At 38.6% G+C, this 15704-nt stretch overlaps 1 protein-coding gene across 4 annotated transcripts in view; it reads right to left on the minus strand.

Annotated features, from left to right (window-relative positions):
* Positions 1–15704, minus strand: part of LOC150085792 (clathrin interactor 1-like) — a 379846-nt gene that overhangs the window by 275103 nt on the left and 89039 nt on the right. For all 4 annotated transcript variants that reach the window (XM_090374252.1, XM_090374251.1, XM_090374253.1 and 1 more), the window contains exon 3: positions 13974–14112. In XM_090374252.1, coding sequence (XP_090230378.1) covers positions 13974–14112 — 139 coding nt within the window. The remainder of the gene's footprint in view (positions 1–13973; positions 14113–15704) is intronic.

The raw sequence follows: 15704 nt of genomic DNA on the forward strand, positions 1-15704 counted from the left end.
AATTACATGCGATGGGAGCACGACTGCTGCACCTACATGTGATTGGCTCTTAGATCCATCCGTATAGATTATGAGTTTCCCAGTGTGTTGCGAAGTATAGTTGGCATGCAACTGTCGGATATTACATGGTGGAATGGTATTTTTTGACCACTGAGCAAAATAAAGATCAATGTTTATATGATGTCTATTCCATGGGGGTAAAGGCATATTTTCATTTTCCGCAATTTTATTGAGATCGAGTTTCCACTTTTTTATTACTTCTTGAAGACGAATTCCAGCAGGTCTGGGTTCATTAGGTTTGGATTCATAAAGTGTTGACCATAAAGGTTGGTTGAGATATACCCAACAGGGGTGAGTTGGAAAGCTTCTTATTTTAGCAGCGTATTGGCAGAGTAGGCGTTGTCTTCTAAGATAAAGCGGAGGGTCGTGTGCTTCTATATACAAGCTTTGAACTGGCGAGGTTCTGTAGGCGCCTAGTGCTGATCGAAGGGCACTGTGTTGAATGGTGTTCACAGACCGTAAGATGCTGTTTTTAGCTGATGCATATACTATGGCTCCATAGTCTAATCGTGACCGGATTAGAGCACGATATAAATTGAGCAGTGACTGTCTGTCAGCACCCCAAGATGTTGAGGATACTGCACGAAGGATGTTTAGTTTCTGGAGGCACGTAGTTCGTAGATAGGTCACATGTTTATGAAAATTTAATTTGGTGTCTAAATTCAGACCCAATAATCTTATGCAGTCTGTCATCGGTATTTCTCTGCCTTTCAGTTTTAATACAGGTTCCGGATGAAGCGATCGTAATTTACAGAAGTGTATTGCTGCTGTTTTCCCCTCGGTTAATTGATAGCCGTTGCTTTCTGTCCAAGTTTCAATTTTGTTTATTGCTATCTGTAGTTGTCTTTCGATGGTAGCCATGTTCGATGATTGACAGGAAATAGCAAGATCATCTGCATACATATAAACTTCTACCGCGGCTGGGATGTCTCTTATAATGCTACTGGTACGTAATGCAAAGAGTGTGGCACTTAAAATCGATCCCTGAGGTATTCCTTCTTCTTGTGTGTGAATTTTGGACAGCTCATTCTGGAATCTTACTTGAAAGGTCCTGAGGTGAAGAAAATTCTGAATGAATCTAGGCAGGTTACCTCTCAGTCCAAGTTTGTATAGGTCTTGGAGGATTCCATATCTCCAGGTTGTATCGAATGCTTTGGTAATATCGAATGTTATCATTACCATGTGCTGTTTCTTAAGAAAAGCATTTCGAATGTGAGCTTCAACCTTGATGTGGACATCAGTTGTACACCTGTTACGGCGGAAACCAAATTGGTGGCATGATATAGCATCTTGATCTTCAATAATCCAGACAAGTCTCTTGTGTACCATCTTTTCCATTATCTTTCCTAAACAGCTGGTCAAAGATATAGGACGATAACTATTGGGAGAGGAAGCATCTTTCCCGGCTTTCGCTATGGCTACCACAACTGACTGATGCCATGTATCAGGGTAAACATTCTCCTCAAAGATTCTATTGTAAAATTTCAGTAATATAGATTTTGAGTTTGAGTTGAGGTGGCAAAGCATTATATAGAAAATGCCATCTGGTCCAGCAGAACTATTTCTAGAATTCTGGAGAGCTTCGTTGAGTTCATTCATAGTGAACGGAAGGTTATAAGAATGAGATTGTTTTGTAACAAAGTTAATTTTATATTTTTCCACGGAAATTTTTTTGCGTCTAAATGAGTCTTCATAAGATTGAGATGATGAAGTGACTGCAAATGTTTGTGCTAAAGCCTCTGCAATATCAGTTGGAGAAGAAATATCTATTCCTTTCCAGGACAAGATTGGGGCTTTGGTTTGTTGACACTTTCCACTGAGGATACGGATCTTTCTCCAAATTATTCTGGGGTCAGTGTTTCTGCAGATGGTAGAACTGAATCGAATCCACGCATCCTGTTTAGCTTTTCGACGAATTCGGCGTGCTTCAGCTTTCAGCCGTTTATAGTTTATAAGGTTCTCCATTGTAGCATTTCTGCGAAAAGTGTTCCAAGCTTTGTTTTGTTTCCTTTTGGCAAGATAGCAGTCCCTTGTCCACCAATTATTGTACCTTTGTTTCGTAAGGTTAACTTTCGGTATTGCGCTGGTAGCAGCTTCAAGTAATTGTTCTACTATATGTCTAGTGGCATTATTAATAGATGCAGAAAGAATCAAATGGTTATCAAATTGCACTGTTTTCGAAAACTTTTCCCAGTTAGCTCTGTGAAAATTCCACGTAATTTTTTGGTTAGATGTATAGTTTGTATCCGTCTGTATTTCACAAATTATAGGAAAGTGATCGCTGTTGTGAAGGTCAGTTAATACTGTCCAATCAAAGCTAGGATAAATGGACGAGGAACATATGGACAGATCCAGAACAGAGCTAGAACCTGTAGGCAAGTGAATATAAGTATGCACACCGGTATTCAGTAGTGTTAAGTGATGGTTATCAAGTAGAGTTTCGATCATCCTCCCTCTACGATCCATGTTCGGGGAACCCCACAAAGGATGATGAGCATTTAGATCACCGAGAAAGCATACAGGTTGGGGTAGTTGATTATGTAAATTATCAAGTTCTGCAATGGAACATGAAACGTTTGGTGGAATATAAATGGAGACAAGGGTGAGATTAATCCCAAGAACAATACGAACGGCTATTGCTTCTAGATTAGTGGAAAGCTGAACGGGTTTCGATGGTACATTACTACGAACTAATATTGCTACTCCTCCTCTTGCTGGAGAATCGGAACATCTGTCACGTCTATATAGTGTATACCGCGAGAAGTGTGGGCTATAATTTGATGATAAATAAGTTTCCTGTAGACAAATACATGCAGGATCATGCTGGTGCATTAGGTATTTTAATTCATCAAGATTACTTCTTAGTCCTCTACAATTCCATTGAATAATTTTCTGCATTATTTGGGTTTAGGTTAGATGGATTGGTCTGATCGTTTGTTTTTCCCTCGATCCTGTTTATATTTCTCTCGTTTTGAAAATACTGGGCGAGTAATATCCATCTCATCATCAGCATGAAGCATGAGAACAGCATCATCATTGTCTAATTTCTCATCGGTTTCCATGGTTCGTTCAGTTGGTTTATTTTGTGTACGATGAACATCTTTCTCCTTTAATAATGTGCCTGAGTTTGGAACGTCTTGTTGTGGCTTGGATGGCTTTGTATTAGTAGAATTTGATGGACTTTTTGTCTTTGTTGCTGTTAGTGTCTCACCATCCGCAAGGATGGATCTAGCCCATTGAATAAGAGATAATTTAGGAGGAATAGTAATATAACTCTGTGTAGAAAATTCTTTAGTGTTTTTAACTGCATTGGAATATGTTTTGGCAGGGATCACATTTAATATTTGTTTACGTGCCTCTTGGTAAGATACATTTTTCTCTACCTTGTACTTCATTATTTTCTTTCCCGTTTTCCATAATTCGCAAGTTCTAGAATATGCGGGGTGAGTACCCTGGCAATTGGGACACTTTGGCGTAGCTGCTGTACATTCAGTTTGGGAATGGTCTGATGAGCCACACAGGGGACAGATTGTCTTACCTTGGCATGCTGTTTGAGAATGACCATACTTCTGGCATTTAAAGCATCTGAGTGGATTTGGTATATATGGTCGGATCTTACAGGAAAGGTAGCCAGCTTTTACTGATTCTGGTAGATTCGGACTGCTGAAGGTAAGGATAACATTTCTTGTGGGTGTAAGGACACCATCTTGTTTGGTCATAATTCTTTTAGCACCGACAACACGTTGTGCTTTAAGTTCTTCGGCAATTTCTTCCTCAGAAACATTAAGGAGGTCCCATTCCGAGATGACTCCCTTTGAGGTGTTTAAACTTCTGTGCGGGGTTACCGAAATGGGAAGGCCTCCGAAGGTCGTTTGCTTCAGGAGTTGTCTAGAATGACTGGGATGGGAAGTCTCTATAAGAAGATCTCCTGAGCGAAGGCGTTTGACAATTTTGGAAGTACCTGCTACAGCCTCTATGCTTTTCTGCACAAGAAATGGCGACAAGCTACTAAGAGGTTTCGTTGACAAAGAGTGTAAAATTAGAAAAGCAGGTATATCATGTGAAGAATCATCTTTTTTGATTCTTTTTGCTTGAGATGACTCAAGTTCATGCGAGCACGTAGGCTCTACAGTTGGTGAGATTAATGGATCCATATTTGCTCCTTTTCGCCCTGAGTATTAGATTAATACTCAGACTACCAGCCCCGCCACGTGGAGGCAGGAGCGGTGCCACCAGTGACCAAGCGATAAGAGATTAGTGGTTAGTGTGTTAGAGAAATTGGTTATATATATATAAATATAAAAGAAAGGGTCTTTCCTTCCTTGATATGAAGCTTAGTTCTTTATTTAGAAAAAGCCAAAATTAAATAATTTTATAAATAAAGAGGGTTTTAACAATCTCTAAAATCTGTCGCTTAGAGAAAAAACGCTTTCAAATCACTTTGGAAATATCGCTATGATCACTCGCTTGGCACTCGGGGCCGACTAGTCAGCCTGATCAATCTTCCACCGTGGTAACCTGGAAGGAACACACGGTCTCCGACTGTGTAAAGAGGTTATCACAGGGAAGTGATCACTTCTGTATGGATTCTCCTCCACTTCCCAAGTGAGTGAAGGGAGTAGAGAAGGGGGAGCAGATAGAGAGATCAGTGTCAGAAAAACCTTCTTCCACATGCCTACCCGTACTTTTTCTGACACTGATCTCTCTATCTGCTCCCCCTTCTCTACTCCCTTCACTCACTTGGGAAGTGGAGGAGAATCCATACAGAAGTGATCACTTCCCTGTGATAACCTCTTTACACAGTCGGAGACCGTGTGTTCCTTCCAGTGGTAACCTGGAAGGAACACACGGTCTCCGACTGTGTAAAGAGGTTATCACAGGGAAGTGATCACTTCTGTATGGATTCTCCTCCACTTCCCAAGTGAGTGAAGGGAGTAGAGAAGGGGGAGCAGATAGAGAGATCAGTGTCAGAAAAAGTACGGGTAGGCATGTGGAAGAAGGTGTTTGTTCCAATATTTAGAAGGGAAAGGTCATTGTCATTTAGCATACACTTTATGACTCGTCCCCTTCCATTGATGTTAGCACTACCCCACAGGGTGTTATGTCCATTAAAATCCCCGAGAAGTAAGAAAGGGGGAGGCAACTGCGTTACAAGATCATCACGGTCTTCCTGGGAGATGTCAGTCCCATGTGGCAAATAAATAGAGCACCAAGTCAATGCCAATTGCAATGTCAGTCAATGTCAATGCCAAGTCTGTGTCAATTGCCAAGAGGAGCGGGGTGCTCCTCTTGGCAATTGACACAGATCGGTTTTGGAGCTGAACATTCCTTGCTCTCGTGGTCTTTAAAACCACATCGAGCACAGGCAGGGTTACCACGACAAGATGTTTGTGAGTGGCCATATTTTTGGCATCTAAAACACCGCAGTGGGTTTGGGATATAAATCCTCACTGGGCAGTTTAGATAGCCTGCCTTGATGGAACTTGGAGGCCGTGGGGGTGTTAAATGTTAGGATGAGAACTCGGGTAGGGACGAGATTCCCATCCTTTCTCATTGATATTCTTTTGACAGCCGTCACTCCTTGTTCTTTCAATTCAGAACAGATCTCTTCTTCAGAAACATGAAGAAGGTCCCACTCTGAAATGACACCTCGTGAAGAGTTCAAAGTTTTGTGGGGGTTACGATGATAGGTATTCCCCCTATTGTTGTCACTTTCAGGATTTTTTCCGGCTGTTTACAGTTGTGGCTTCGATCAAAAGGTCGCCAGAACGCAGTCGTTTTACGGATTTGGGTGATCCTGCCAACCCTTCTAATCCTTTCTGGATAAAGAAGGGTGACATCTTCCCAATTGACTGCTCTCCAGTCGAATGGAGAATGAGAAAAAGTGGTGTTACAGATGGTGTTTTATCCTCAGTTCTGGCTCTTTTGACAGAGGTGTTGTCAGTGTTATCGTCTCGGTTAGGTAGGGGCCTCGTTAGGGCCCAGAAGAAGTAGAATTTAAATTACTCATATGAGTAAAATAAAAATTTCAGATGCCCTAAGTACCTCACCCACCACGGAGCCCTACGAGGGGACGCCCACTCATGAACCAGGTACTGCGTACACGAATGGGACGCCAAGTTAGCTTAGAGGCACCATACCCACATTTCCAATAAGCCTTAATCCCATCCCAGGACCAAAGGGAGGGAGGCTTTATTGGAACGCAGTTGACCCTAACAGTAAGAACCACCCGCCGACTGATCCCAGTCGGGCCGGTCCGGGACCACCCGTCTTGTTGAAGACGGTTGGTCCCGGACCGGCCGAAGAGGCCAAAGTGGTGTATTAAGGCTGGGCCCCTCAACCACCAGGATCCCCCTTTCCAAAATCCACGGGTCGCGGCGCACGGCTGCCCACGCCGGATTCCAAAAGATGTAACCCTGGAACCAAGGTATGGGCATTAGGTCCCAGTGATGCTAGTCTGGAAGTCCAGCAGCATCACTGGGAGGTCCCCTCACCACGTACAGGTGCCCACATCGAGGGGTACAAGGGAACTATCACCTCCTTATCCCTGCTAGCAAAATTCCTGTATATCATTGACAAAACACCATGAGCTATTCTTGTAGACTTTTTGCACTGCTCAGAAAACCTCATATGTGACTGCACAATTACCCCCAGGTCCTTTTCATTCTCCACTACCCTCAGTGTAGTACCACCCAGTTACATTACTCTGGCGATATTACTACCCATATGCAGTACTTTACATTTGTCAATTTTAAACTTCAGTTGCCACTTCTCAGGCCCATCTGCTCAACTTTTCCAGATCCTGTTGCAGTAGTGTACTATCATTACTGTCATTAACAACGCTGGCAACCTTCGTAATGTCGGCAAACGTAGACATTAACTCTGATATACCTTCATCAATATCATTGCTAAATACCAAAAACAACAATGGGCCCAAAACCAAACCCTGGGGAACTCCACTAATAATATTAGTCCATGAAGAGCAGTATCCATTGATAACCACTCTGTCTTCTCACACTCAACCATCCTTTTATGCAGTATAACAACCTCCCCTTAATGCCATACTGCTCCAATTTGTACACTAGTGTTCCATATGCCACAGTATTAAAAGCTTTCCTAAAATCCAAGTATGTGATATCAAAATTATTCTTTACATCCAGTTTCTTTGTGACCCATCATAGTATCCAATCAAATTTGTCAGACAAGACCTCCCCTTAACAAACCCATGCTGTGTCTGAACTATAACTGCAGTCTTGTCTAGATGATCCTGCATGGCTTCCTTAGCTGGTGACTCCATTATTTTCCCTGGAACAGAAGTTAGACTATCAAGTCTGTAATTACCTGTGTCACCCTTTGATCCCACTTTGTGAATTGGGGACACATTTGCACACCTCTAGTCCATGGGGACCTCCCCTGAGTCCAAGGAAGCTTTCATAATTATGGCTAAGGGTTTGCTTACTTCCTTTGCTGCCTCCTTTAATATAAATGGATAGATCCCATCCACCCCAGGTGCATTCCTTATGTTTAACTTCAACAATTTCTCCTCCACTTTCCTCTCAGTTATTACAAAATCACTTGGTTCCTTGTTAAAGTTTGATAACCTTCTGGCATTCCACTCCTTGAATAACTCTTCATGTGTGAATGTAGATGCAAAATACTCATTCAATTTATCAGCTACCTGAGCATGATCATCAATAGTCAAACCATCTATGTTAAGTGGACCAATCTGGTTCATCCCTTTCCTTCTAGAGTTTACATAAGTAAAGAATTGTTCTAATCTGCATCGTTTTGCCAATGATTTCTCCTAATCTGCCTTCGCCTGCCTGACCTGTTTTGAGACTTGATTACTGACTAGCTTATATCTGCCATAGGCTTCTGTGTCACCAGATAATTTCTATGCATCCCATGCATTTCTCTTCTGTGCCACGAGCCTCATTAATTCATCTGACATCCATTTAGGCCTAAATCTTGAACAAGCTAATTTCTTAGCTTTTACTTAGCTATTACTTTTTTTTGGTATGAAAAGTGTAGTATCTTCCAAGGTTAGGTCCTTGAAGGCTTCCCATTTAGAATTCACTGTTGGTAACATCATCAGTTGATCCCAAGGTAGGTAGTCACTTTTACGAAAGCAAAAAACCTTCCCGATGGTAGTTACATCTTTAAGTAAATCCCACATCAGTACACTGTGAACAATGCCACCTAATGGTTCCTTTACCTGCAGATTCTTAACGCATGAATAATCACTGCTGATAATCAGATCAAGAGTATTACTTCCTCTAGTTGCCTCTCGAACATGTTTCCGTAGAAAACGTCATCCAAAAAATCCACTAAAGTCTTGCTAGTGTGCTAGTGACCAATCCACAAGTTCCAGTCAATACCTGGAAAGTTAAAATCCCCCATTATAAGACATTCGGATTTACTGGCCCACTCTATTTCTCTGCAGAATTGCTCATTATACTCATCAGATTCATTAGGCCTATAACACACACCTACTTTCATTTTCCCTTTCCCAGTGCTTATGTCACACCACACTGACTCAACATTGCATTGTCCACCAATGTCAAATACATGCACTTCCTTAGATTTTATGTGTTTCTTAACTAATAGCATAATCCCTCCTCACTTCCTGTCCTGTCTATCCTTTCTGTACACATTGTACTCCCCGAATTCCAATTCTGCACTGCTTATATCCGTGTGGCACCATGTCTCTGATATCCCAACAATATCCGCTTTTGATGTCTTGAACAGCACTTCAAATTCATCAAATTTATTTACTATACTCCTAGCATTGGTGTACATGCAATACATCTATTCTTACTCTTAGTTACCCTAATACAGCCCATGTATTTACTTGTTCCATGATGACTCCCAGCAGCCTTTGAAATCCCCAGTACCTGGCTTTCTAGGCTGCTGCTCATTCCAATAGAAGCAGCGCAAGAATCACTTTCACCTCTGCCTGTGGCTACCATTAATCTATTAGTCTGTGAATCCCCCTAAGCTAGCAATTTTCCGACCCACCTAACACTGCCTCGATAGCATCAGCAAATATTCTTGCACCTTTCTATTTAAGTGTGTCCCATCCCTGTAGAAACAATCTCTCCTGTTAACAAACTTTTCCTAAACCTGAAATAGAAAGATATTCGATTGGATCCATCAGTGTTTTAAACTGAGTGTCTGATAACACACAGAATGCCTGTTACCCTCTAAGCCCCTAGTTAGTAAAAGAAGTTAAGTTAGTTTCTGGAGGACAAAAGGCAACTGGAGAAGAAGATCCCAAATCTTATCAAGGTTGCTGCAATATCCTCTACAATTCTATCGAAAGAAACTGGGCGTTACTTCAGTTTAGTATGATCCTCAGTGGGTCTGAGGGCTGATCACTTATGCCGATCAGATTTTCTTTACAAGAAATAGTCTTGCTGTTTTCATCTCTTCCTCTTTGGTTCCGTGAATTTTTTTTATTTATTCTCGAAAATATACAGTACTACGTTTTTTAACATTTTTTTCAACTAATTATAATTACAAAGCACAACAAAAATTAATCAAAATTAAAAGTTCAATAAAGGAAAATATTCTACTTTTTTTAAAAAAAAATTATTAAGTGTAGTTTGATATGTATTCTTCTTATCGTATATCTGTCGATAAAGCTACTTCCACTTTTCGACAAACCTGACTGCTGCGTTCTACATCACTGTCAGTATCTAAGCATTGTTGCTTGAAAACTTCAATAGTGCGAAAAATCTCATCAAACTCCTTTCGAGTTTGATGAGATTTTTTTCGAGTGACCTCTTTCTTGTGGGTAGGAGTTGCAGCACCTTGACAATAATCAGCAGCTTCATACTCTCGTTGGGTATCTAAATTTAGAAGATCACTACTGCTCAGTTCTTCGAAATCGGATTGAATTAATTCTTGAACATTTTGGTTGTCTAACTCATTAAAACCAAGGTCCTTTCCAATGTGAGTTATTTCTCCCAGCAGCCTTTGAAATCCCCAGTACCTGGCTTTCTAGGCTGCTGCTCATTCCAATAGAAGCAGCGCAAGAATCACTTTCACCTCTGCCTTCCATTTCTTTTGGAAGGCCTTTACATTCATTTGCACAGTGAGGAAGAAGTGCTTCCGCACGGCTCTCATATTGCTTGATGTAAGTTCAAGCCATGACTGGTGAATGTTTTCAATGGCATCTATACTTTTTCCAGAATTCTATTAGTGAAATTGCATTCTCTTCGGATATTGCTTGAATTGTCTGTTTAACAGTCCTTCTCAGGTAGTAAGTTTTAAAAGTTGTGATGGCACCTTTGATGCTCTACTTTTTCCAGAATTCTGTCAAGGAAATTCTCTCCAGATGTTGCTTGAATTGTTTGTTTAAAAGTCCTTCTCAGGTAGTAAGTTTTAAAAGTTGCGATAGGCCCTTGATTCATCGGTTGCAGCAAGAAAGTTCTATTAGGTGGTAAAAACATCACTTTGATATTTTCACACAAGGAATCAAGAGCAATGGGATGACCAGGAGCATTGTCTAAAATTAATAAATCTTTAAAACCAAGGTTATTTTTTCGGCAATAATTTTAAACTGTTGCACAAATATATCCTGTGTATCATTCTTTGAATAGAGTTATCCGGCTTCCTTGTTAGATCACCAAATTACAGGGAGTGATCCTTGGTTTAAGCCTTTAAGATCCATAGGATTCTGTGCACAATAAACAAGCATGAGCTTTAATTTTAAATCTCCCTCAGCATTACCTCCTAATAAAAGTGCAAACCTATATTTGCATGCTTTATAACCAGGTTGTGATTTTTCTGTTTTAGCTAAAAAAGGCTTAGAAGGCATTTGCTTCCAGAACAATTCGGTTTCATCGACGTTAAATATTTGTTGATCACTATAACCTCCTCCTTCCACAATTTCCTTCAAAGTGTCTGGATATTTTTGAGCTGCTTCTTTATCTGTGCTTGCAGCTTCACTTGTGATTTGAACATTATGCAAGCTGGTTCTTTTTTTCAAACCTCTCAAACCATCCAGAACTAGCACCGAATTCTTCATTGTCACCTTTTTCATCTTCTGTGGCCTTTTCTTTCAAGACGAGAAGAGACAATGCTTTTGATTTAATATTGGTACTTAGTGGAATTTGTTTTTTGGTTACAATCTTCAATCCAAATAGACAACAGTTGCTCCATTTCAATTATTGTAAGGCTTCTATTTGCATACATTTGGAACTTGGTGCAACCTTACCTTTTTCTTTGTACTCATCTGCTTTGTTCAAAATTGCTCGTATTGTTGATTCACCCATACCATGGTCCTGTCTTAATTTTACTCTACTATCACATTGCATTCATATTTTTTTATTAATTAAGGAAATAACTTTTCGGCTCTCTCTATACAATCACTTTTCACTTCACTATTTCTTTTGCTCATAGTTGAGGGTAAATTAGCAGGCCTCCGTAGCCGAGTGGTCAGGAGCGGGAGTGCAGTAGCACACGCTCTTTGAGTCGACCGGGGTTCAAGCCCCTGACTGCTGAACACGGTCGATCTGTCAACCCGCACTGGACCAGCGTGGCAGATTATGGTCCGTTTTCCTCAACATGAATTGTTGAGGAGGCTTCCATCCTGCAGTGGGTTGATAATGGCTGCACTTTACTTTACTTTACTATGTATTAGCTAAACTTTAAGAAAAAAATCAAAAAAAAAAAAAAAAAAATTTATTCTTAGCAGTTGATACAGTTGTCTGGCACCTGCTAAATTAATTTAGCAGACAACCATACATACATAAGAAAATTTGCAGTTTACAAAGAAAATGTTTTCTTTCAGATTTCAGTTATATGAAATTAAAGAGGTGACTAAATTAATGCTTGAAAAAAATTGGACACAGAAATTAAAGTGGTAATTTAATAAACGCTCAAAAAATATGGACTTGCATTATACCTACCGCATTAATAGAATTTTTGTACTGCACTAATTGATTTTTGGTATCAAAAAAATTTAGGGCATTAATCGAGGGATAACCGTATTATTGTATAATTATTAGCATGTGACACAGTGATTGGTGTATCTACAGCCTTGTTGGTCTAGTTGTTTTACTAGGTAAGGGTACATTTTCCAAATGACCAAGCCCAGTCTGATGTTGATCTGTTTGGGGGAAATGTTACTTCTATTTGAGTAACAGTCATTGTTGTTCCTTGCGCTGCAGTAGCTATTGGAGCTGGCTTTGAATTACTTGAGCAAAATTAGGTCTGGTGTTATTTTGAGTCTGTACTGATTTTTTTGGCTTCTTGGTATGTGATGTTTTGTTTGGCTTTGACTTGTTGAACCATTTTTTTTTTGTTTATCTAGATTCTGTCAGTTGAATCAGAATCTCTTTTCAATGGGCCTGATTTATCATCTGACCAAATTAATAATGAATGATACCCCGAATTTCAAAGAAAGGAGAGAGACAAAAAAAAAAAAACACCTTTTCACATTTGTTTGAACTTTTTTTTGGTAGGGTGAGTCTGGTAACTTCCACTATGATCCTGAACTTTGTTTCAGAATCATACATTCACATTTCATCACTAGTCAAAATAGCCCATTAATTTCCACCATTCCATCCAGCTCTTTGCATATCTCAATGGTGATTTTTGATCAAAACTCGCCTGGCACAATCCAAAAATAACTCCTAATTCATAAGCAATTTCTCAGATTAAACTGCTAATCAGAATGAACTTTTTCCTGATTTCAGCTATTTCATCAGTGTTTGAGGATGAAAGTCAACCTGAATGTTCATCATTTTATACATATTCTAAGCTGTTCTGGAAATGCTTCATACACTGATAAACAAATGCCTTAATATCTGGAGATTTCTGCTGCAATTTCTCCTATTATTCACACAAAACTTGGTGTACACAAGTTGTTCCACTTTTGTATACATCAGTGGTTTTCAACCTTTTTTTTAATAACGGCACCCCTAAGTAATTTATTTTATTTTGCGGCACCCCTACTCAATTTTCTGCCTGTTAGATCTGATTTTCTCTCTCTCTCTCTCTCTCTCTATATATATATATATATATAATATTAAAAAATATATATGTTATATGATATTTATTACAATAATATAATTATAAAAATTACATTTCATAATACAAATTATATATATACAGTACATAATTTTATTCTTTATATAGAGGTACTAAGTAAAGATTGATTATAGATCACCACAAAATTAAAAAGATACCGTACACCTTTTTATAATGAAATAAACATATAAATTAAAAAATAATAATAAGTTTAAGTGACTTAAACCCAAATTACGTGGCACCCCTGGAATGTTGTTGCGGCACCCTGGTTGAAAACCACTGGTATACATTATGACTGCAACAGAGACCATAAGACACACCTTAACATCAACACTTGCTGTTCATTACTGTTTGGTGGAGAAGGTTGTTGTTGTTGTTTGTTAGATTTATTGGTGCATCAGCAACTTAGGCTATAATCCACTAATTACTGTCTGATATTTCCTTCGTTTTTCTTACAGGAGATAGCAGTTCAGATAAGGTGATATTTATTAATAAATTTTAGAAAAAGAAAAATGTCATCTATGTTCTCTCGATCTCCTAGGTGGAGAAGGAAGCAGCTAAAAGCAGTGGTGGTATCATTCCCGTGCTTAATCATATTTTGGTCCTTCAACCTCCAGCAATTCTTTCGTAATAAATAAGTCTTAGAACTTTTTTGATCAGACTTGCATGTATTCACATCACAAATGAAGCTAAAACAGACAACAACATAAATGCAAATAATATTTACATTTCAACTTATTTTAATACTATATAAAGAAGCTGAAAAAGTGTTGCAGTTTCTCCATCTTACATTCAGAGTTCCAAACAGATAAGACTTATCATATAATTAAACAATTAAAAGAAAGAAAGAAAGAAAGAAAAATCATTTTTCATACCATTTATACCCTGATCTTTTGCATGCTCATCAATATAAGAATAGTTTTCAAGACTACGCAAATCATAGATGTGTTCCCTGGAACTAGTTACCACTCTTTCAGAACCATTCCGTACTAAATAACCCAAAAGAAGTAGAGACTAAAAACAAAAGAATTATTTTCTATTATTACAATTATAATAAATTAGTTTATAAAGACAAGGTGTCTCAAAATTATTCATATAAAAGTAAAAAAATTATTTGATTAGCCAGGAAAACTATAAATTAAAGTCCTTCAGCTATTTGCAATTATTTGGGTATAAATGAAAGTTTATTGGTTTCAAATAAGTTAAACTAACTAAATAATTCAACTCACCAGCATTAGAATAAGTGGCATCCACCAAACTCTGCACTTGATAAAAAGTTCCAGAGTGAGGCTGAAACAATGACTAAAAAAATTGAGCAAATTATTAACTTACTGGGCTCCTACTGTAACCTTCACCTCAGACTAATAAACTTTCATTTAAATCCAAATAAATACATCACATGAAGCGATTTAATTTTAACTTTCCTAGTGTTTTTTTTTTTTTTTTGAGAAATAAATTTTTTTTTATTTCTAGTAATATGTAAGGTTGAATAGGTATTATCTAATCAAATTAGATATCCATTTGTGCCTTTCATACAAGAAATAAATTTATTTCTCAAAAAGGTGTTAATGGACAGCAGCTGGTATTAATGTGGCTTGCCTCTATATTTTTTCATATCCTTCCTCCGCCTTCCACAAAAGATGGATACAACATGAGAAGATGGGTTATGATCGAAGGTAGTACACTATGGCTTCATTAGATGTTTTTTTTTTTTTTTTGCACAAGAAACAGCTTGGCCAAACTGTCTCTATTCATTAATCATTTAGGACATAGCATCTGTGTGCACAGATACTACTTATATGATGATTTAGAGATTATTATGTAGTTCAATTCAAACAGAAAAATTCATGATAATTCACATCAATTTTATGTGCTTGATGTAACTGAGTGGTCATGAGCGAAAGTGCAGCAGAACATGCTCTTTGAATGGATTCTGTTTCAAGATTGCATGATTAAATAAGATTAATGATGGTATTCATGATTTTATTGTAAACATCTCTGACTTGAAGGTCATGCCAAAATATAAACAAGAACACTTTACATGTGACAAGGCTGTACGGTTCTTGAAAGCTGAACAGATACCTGACTGCTGGCAACAGTCATTAAAGATGTGGTTAACCGTCAGCAAGGATTGCAAAAAATGTGTATTGAGGACTTCTCTTATTAGTCAAGAACAGTGTGTTAGCTGCAATCTGTACCAGAGGTTCACTTTTCATATTGTTGGATTTGATATACTTGTACCAAGCGTTTTTGCCCATAAATAACAGAACCATGAAAAGATGACCATGAAAAGCTTTCCCACAATCACTTCTGCTTGCCTGTTTCATCTGAAACTTCATGTTTGAACTGAATATTATTACTAACTAAAAGCTCACCATAGTTGAAACCAGTTATTCCTGCATGCTGATTTTGTGTGTGTGTGTGTGTGTGTGTGTGTGTGTGTGTGTGTGTGTGTGTGTGTGTGTGTGTGTGTGTGTGTGTGTGTGTTAGAGGTAACCACAGGCCAAAATTGGCAAAGGCAGCCACTAGAGTGACCAAGTGGTATAAAAGTCAGTGTCAGTTTCAAGGAAATAAAAAAGAAAGGTGGTTTTTATTTCTGTAACTTA

The sequence above is a fragment of the Mastigoproctus giganteus genome, chromosome 5 (assembly GCF_048544385.1).
Source record: "Mastigoproctus giganteus isolate SK-2022 chromosome 5, ASM4854438v1, whole genome shotgun sequence".
NCBI classification, from domain to species: Eukaryota; Metazoa; Arthropoda; class Arachnida; order Uropygi; family Thelyphonidae; genus Mastigoproctus; species Mastigoproctus giganteus.